Source organism: Parus major, chromosome 4A (assembly GCF_001522545.3).
Source record: "Parus major isolate Abel chromosome 4A, Parus_major1.1, whole genome shotgun sequence".
Taxonomy (NCBI): domain Eukaryota; kingdom Metazoa; phylum Chordata; class Aves; order Passeriformes; family Paridae; genus Parus; species Parus major.
In genome coordinates this window covers 19,021,476-19,028,078 of record NC_031772.1, presented here as the reverse complement: position 1 = coordinate 19,028,078, position 6,603 = coordinate 19,021,476, and the positions used below count along the sequence as shown (strand labels likewise).

The following is a 6,603-nucleotide window of genomic DNA, read 5'->3' as shown; positions in this document are numbered from 1 at the left end:
AAGGGCAGGGAAGGGCTGGGGGTCTCACCAGCTGTGCAGCCAGCACAGAGGAGAACTCGCTGTTCATGGCATAGGGCAGGGCAGTCTGTGCCCGGGAGCCGTACGTGGTCTGGAAGCGTTTCTTGATCTCGTTCAGGAACGTGAAGGCTCTGGAGCGCTCAAAGTCCTGTGAGCAGAGGGAAGAGAAGGTCAGGAACAAGCTGGCAGGGCTGGAAGGGCCTGGCTGGGTGTGACACCGGGGCTGGGCCAGCTCCAGGAGCTCCTTCAGGAGCACCAGAAACTGGAGCAGCACCAGCCCCTGCACCGAGCCAGAAACGGGACAAAGCCAACACCTGCACCCCCAAAGTGACAATGCACAGCACTGGAGGGTGCCTCCCATGGCAGGGGTGGGAATGGGGTGATTTTGAAGGTGGCTCCCAACCCAAACCACCCCACAGCTCTGAGCTGCAGGCTGAGTTCAGAGCTGTATCTGAGGCTGCAGTAGCTCCAGTGGGAGGAAAGGCACCTCAGAGCAGCCCTGAATAATAATCATGGAAACATGGAAACCAAAATTCCCAAACCCCCAGGGCCTGCCTGGGCTGCTGCTGTGTCCCCAGTACTCACATCATCAGTGATGCACAGGTAAATGATCCTGTCCTGGCAGATGTAATGGAACAGGTAACTGCAGGGAATTGAAAGCAAGAAACAAAACCTCATTGGAAGCTGCCACATTTCCAGAATTTCCATTTTCCACAAGCCACTGCTGCCTGTGGGGCCTTTGGGGGCTGGCAAGAGGAAATCCCAGCACAGATAAACACGTCCAGGGAAGTGAGGCTGGGGCACAGGTCTCTGCCATGAGGGTCTGCTCCCACAGTAGAGTTCAAAAATCCTTCTGCATCCACAACTCCCCTGGAAGGAGTGAGGTGAAACTCGTCTGGTTCCACCCTGCAGACTCCTCAGAGAGTCCAAGAAGGATCCCAACAGCAGAGAGAGAGTAACCCAAGAATTCCTGATGCTTTTCCTTGGGGATTTACACAAAAGACACAGTAGATCTTCTTAAAAACAAGAAGAACTCATTAAATGAATTTAAGAAGTTCAAAGAAACTCAAGTTTTTCCTGTTTCAGAAGAGGAGAAACTACCTTGGACAGAATCCAGGGAGTTTTTTAGCCCATAGGCTGGGGCCCTGGCAAGGCAGAGGATCCCTGGGAGGTTCCAGCCAGAGGAACTCCAAGTGCTCATCGAGATTCAGAGCTCCCACACTCTGCCCAGCTACCTCTAAAAATGCACTGCAGCACTCCTCAAACTCAACCTTGGGCTGAACAGCACTCAAGGCAAAGTTATTTCCTTTCACTTAAAGGAGTAATTTAAAATATTGAAATTTATCCTTGGAATTCCAGCAGGAGCTGCAGCATCCAAGGTGTGCCAGGCTCCAGAGCAGGCAGTGCCTCCCCAGCAGCTCCCACAGGGACAGGCTGTGCTCCTGAGCCCAGCCCAGCTCTCATCTCCTGCATCCTCAGAACAGCTCTGACACAACAGCTTGGGCACCACAGAGGATCCAGCCACGCTGCCAATTCCAAAAAAAAAGAGCTGGAATGGGCCCCAGCACCTCTAAATTTGGGATTTCCACGGTTATTTTAGTTTGTTCCCATTGACTCACCCACTTCCCACGGGCAGGGTGATGGAGAATCTCCTCCCTGTCCTACCAACACTGACCAAGGGTTCAGAGAGCTGGAAAAATCCTGGGAAAGCCCCTGTGTCCTGCAGGCTGCATCTGGGGCAGCTCTGCTCACATCATCTGTGAGCACAGCTTGTCTCTGAGCCCCCAGGAGCCACAGGCAGCCCAAGAAGGGTGACAGTTCTACCTAAAGCCACCTTCCAGGCTCAGAAAATCCAGGGGAAGCTTCCAGAAGCCAAACTCCAAAGATTCCATAGCTGGGCACCCTCCAGCTGACTTTGGAATTGTATAAAAATGAAAACCTTGATTCTGCACCGACTGCCTTGTGCTGCTGCTGGAGCTGAACTCAAATCCTGGTTATGCTGCAGAGTTGTGGGGGACAGAAGCAGCCACTGAGCTGATGGCACATTCCACCAAACGGGAATTTGGATGGAAAAAAAACTGCAGAATCACAGAAAAACCCCTCAAAACACCCAGTTTGTCCCAGCCCTCATGCAGCCCCACAGGTCCCCCCAAGCCAAGGAGAGGGGTTACTCACCTGCCATGGGAATAGGTCAGTTTGTTGTTCTCAGATGGGATTTTGGCCAGGATCTGCTCGGTCACCTCCAGGAAGTTCCCCCCACACCAGGCATGTTTGGCCAGGATGGTGGTGCCCCTCGCCACGACAGCAAACAGGATGGCCATGGCTGCTCTCCTGCTTGGGGACAAAGCAGGTGACATCAGGAGCTGGCCACAGGCACCTGCAGGGTGGCAGAGGTGCCTGCAGAGTGTCCCCTGGCACAGGGAGCAGGACGTGGCCAGCACTCAGCCAGGACACCACAAAGTTCTCTCACTTCCCCTTTTAGGTTCTGCTCACAACGACACAAAACCCTCCAGAAAAAGGGGTTTTTTCACCTCTGCCCTGTGAGGGTGGCAGAGCTGAGGTGCCCAGGGAAGCTGGGGCTGCCCCTGGATCCCTGGAAGTGTCCAAGGCCAGCCTGGATGGGGCTGGGAGCCACCTGGGGTAGCAGAAGGTGGTGGGAGCTGGAACTGGATGAGCTTTAAGCTCCCTTCCAACCCAAACCGTTGTGGGATTCCCTAAATCTCCAGAGCTGGAAAATCTGCTGCCACAGAAAGGGACACTCTTAATCAGCTCAGGCATCAGCACATTAATGTAGGGCCAGAGCCAGCTCTAGCACATGGAGCACACGGCAGAGCCCAGCTGGCACAGCTGCCCCGCTCATCCTGCACATCCATAAGCCTCTTTTCTGCTTAGGAAGGACTTAGGATGCTGCAAAACCCAAAAAAATCTCGTTTTTCACTTTGCACTTAGGCCCTGCTTATTCCCTGCTGTGTTCTGTGCCTCGAGAGATGTGTCAGGATCTATCTCAAACCCCCAGGAGACCTCTCTGGAACAGCCAGAGCAGGAATGCTGTGAGCTCCTGCACACAGACCTTCCCTCCCCCTGCCTGCTGACAATTAGGGATCTCTTCTGGATTAAGGAGGTGCTGCAGGGAGATCCAACCCCAGCAGGGCTCACCAGGGCAGGCTGAGCTCCCCAGATCCAGGCTTGGCCAGCAGCAACCAGGGCATCTCCAAACCCCCCACAGGCCTGAGCCCAGCATTGGAGGGGAAAAGGAGAAATCCAGGGATTTGTTCACAGGACAGACTCCACACAACCACCTGGGAGCACTGCCAGGGGGAACAGAACCATGGAATGGCTGGGATTGGAAGGGGACCTCGGGACCATCCCCACGGCAGGGACACCTTCCACCATCCCAGGCTGCTCCAAACCCCATCCTTGGACACTTCCAGGGATCCAGGGGCAGCCCCAGCTCCTCTGGCTGTTGGGGTTGCCCTTCCCTCTGCTGTGAGCAGCATTTAATGGGACTTATCCAAGGTTTAGTTTTCTTCCATCCTCATAACTTTGTTGGGTCTGGTTTCTGCCTTGGCTGCTCGTCAGGTGGAGGTGCTGGCTCCTGCAGGAAGCTTCCAAGGAATTACTTATTCCTTTATGTTTCAGCTCCACTTTGGCTCATTTTAAGGTCAAAATGCTCCTGTCTTAAGTAATTCTGTGAGCTAATTAAGCCCAGGGAATTCACTGCACCCTCCTGTCCCTCCAGAGCCACCGGACACTTTGGCCAGCCCAGGGCTGCCCCAGGCCCCTGGAGCAACACCAGGGCACAGCCTGGAATCACAAACACCCCTTGAGCAATCAGCTGAGTGTCCAGCACCAGGAAACCACTGGCTGCCCCTGCAGTCACCCAGGAGCCACAGAAAGGAGCAGCTGTACCAGAAAACACATCCCCAAACCCATCCCCTACCCTGCCAGGACCAGCTGAAACTCGGGGTGCAGAGCCCACACTGACACCTCAGCCCCCTGGCAGAACAAATGCAGCCCCAAACTCAGGATTGGGAAGTGGATGAGGCAAATCTCTGTTCTTTTATTACCAGATATTGGTGGAACTCACAGCCCTGAGGTGACACTCGCTGGCACTGCAGGATCCCACAGTCCTCAATTCCCTGAGCCCACGGCTCTCACCTCCCTGGATTCACAGCCCTCAGCTCCCCAAATTAATTCACTCCTCAGCTCCCCAAATTAATTCACTCCTCAGCTCCCCAAATTAATTCACTCCTCACCTCCCCAAATTAATTCACTCCTCAGCTCCCCAAATCACTCCTCAGCTCCCCAAATTCCTGGTCCTGTACTGAGGACACAGAGCCCCGTGCTCTGCAGTAACAGCAGCCCCAGCTCTGGGCAGAACAGGTTCAGTGGAGTAAAAGAGATTAACAAGGAGCATTTTTCTCCCCGAGCAGCCCCGTACCAGCCGTGTGCTACTCCTGCTAGTAACACCAATCTGTTAAACTGCTACAGAACGTCCTTCCTCAGCAGTTACAGCCACGAAATCCCTTCCAATCACCCCCTCTGAGGAGCTTTCTTCTATCTGAACTTACAATATTACACAGCTGGAAGCAGCCAAGACCAAACCTTCCAAAAAGACACTGCAAGATGCACGAGCTGCTGTCAGAGGCCCCTCTGGGATTTAACTGAAGGATCCTAGAAACACAGAAGGGTTTGGGTAAGAGGGACCTCAAAGCCCACCCAGAGCTACCCCTGCCACCCTCCCACCATCCCAGGGTTTTCCAAGCCCTGTCCAGCCTGGCCTGGGACATTCCAGGGATCCAGGGACAGCCCCAGCTGCTCTGGGCACCTGTGCCAGGGCCTGCCCACCCTGCCAGGGAACAATTCCTGCCCAATACAAGGACATGGAAAAAAGGGACAGAAAAGCCTTTTAAGGAACACCAGACACACAGGCTCAAGTCCCCAGCACGATGTTTCAAACTCCTGTAAGGATGATTTGCTGTTTTCCAGCGACTCTTCTGGCCCAGAAGATTCCCAGCTCAGTGCCAGTGAGCCATGGAAGGTCCCTGCCTGCACTTCCAGAAATCCTCTTACAGAAAGCAAAGGGCACCACGCTGCTGTTTAATGACGGAACAAGGGGAGGTGTTGCAATCCAGAGAGTTGCAAACTGCTGCAATAAAGAGATCGTTTGAGCAGGGTGAGCTCAGCAGAAAGCAGCCCAAGCTTCCCTTTAACCTCTGCTGGCCAGCTGGAAAAATCATTATTTCATTAGAGAATATTCCAGCCTGAAGCCCTGGTGCTCTCCTGCTCGTTTTGAGCCTGGGAATTGCCACATTTGTGCTCCACCTTATCCCAGGTTCGGCTTCCCTTCTGCACACAGAGTTTAGTTCAGGTTCCCCCACTGCATCCCTGCGGAAACAAATCACCAAGGAAATGACTCCACGTGCTCTTCCAGCCCCACCACCGCTCCTGGAAGCAGCACTGCAGGGTTTGGAGGGGGGTAAGGACACACAGCACAGCGGTGATGGAGTAAGCAGCTCTCTAAAAAGGGAACACACACACAGCCCAAAGCACAAAGGGATCAGGGAATTGTTTAGGCTGGAAAAGCCCTCCAGGACCATCGAGGCCAACCATTCCCTAACCCCTGTCCCCAAGTGCCACATCCATGTGGCTTTCAGATCCCTCCAGGGATGGGCACTCCACCACTGCCCTGGGCAGCCCTTTGCAGGTGGGAATGTTCCCAATATCCCAGCTAAACCTCCCTGCACAGCTCCATCCTGTCACTCTTCCCTGGGAGCAGAGCCCGACCCCCTCCAGCCTCCCCGCACCCCACCAGTGATTCACTAATTAATGAACTAACTAATTAAGCCACGCAGTGCTAAATCCGTGACACCGTCCCCTCCCAGACACAGCAGTAACACACCAGTAACACCCCAGTAACACCCCAGTAACACACCAGTGACACAGCAGTAACACACCAGTAACACACCAGTAACACAGCAGTAACACACCAGTAACACAGCAGTAACACACCAGTAACACACCAGTAACACACCAGTAACACACCAGTAACACACCAGTAACGCCTCAATAACATGCTGGTAATACATGGGTAACACCCCAGTAACAAGCCAGGAACACACAAACAACATCCCAGTAATACACCAGTAACACCCCAGTAACACAGCAATGACACACCAGTAACACCCCAGTAACACACTAATAACACCCCAGTAACACCCCAGTAACACCCCCAGTAACACCCCCAGTAACACCCTAACAACACCCCAGTAACACGACAATGACACACCAGTAACAGGCCAGTAACACCCCAGTAACAGGGCAATAACATCCCAATAACACAGCAGTAACAGCCCTGTATCACCCACCAGTAATACCCCAGTAACAGGGCAGTAACACCCCAGTATCACCCCAGTAACACGGAAATAACAGCCCAGTAACAGGCCAGTAATACCCCAGTAACACCATGATATAATGCCCCAGTACCCCCCCAGTAACAGGCCAGTAATACCCCAGCAGCACCATGATATAATACCCCAGTAACACCCCAGTAACAGGCCAGTAATACCCCAGTAGCACCACGAT

General features: G+C 53.6%; 1 protein-coding gene across 2 annotated transcripts in view; it reads right to left on the bottom strand.

Moving 5' to 3' along the window:
* The window catches only part of VAMP7 (vesicle associated membrane protein 7), a 12,657-nt gene extending 6,962 nt beyond the window's left edge, over nt 1-5,695 (bottom strand). Inside the window, exons 1-5 of one of the 2 annotated variants that reach the window (XM_015626840.3) lie at nt 4,948-5,695; nt 4,590-4,692; nt 2,194-2,352; nt 604-661; nt 29-166 (exon numbers count right to left, since the gene is read on the bottom strand). In XM_015626840.3, coding sequence (XP_015482326.1) covers nt 29-166; nt 604-661; nt 2,194-2,339 — 342 coding nt within the window. In that variant the 5' untranslated portion in view covers nt 2,340-2,352; nt 4,590-4,692; nt 4,948-5,695. The remainder of the gene's footprint in view (nt 1-28; nt 167-603; nt 662-2,193; nt 2,353-4,589; nt 4,693-4,947) is intronic. The other variant, XM_015626839.3, reaches the window with a different exon arrangement.
* Nucleotides 5,696-6,603: the final 908 nt, after the last annotated feature.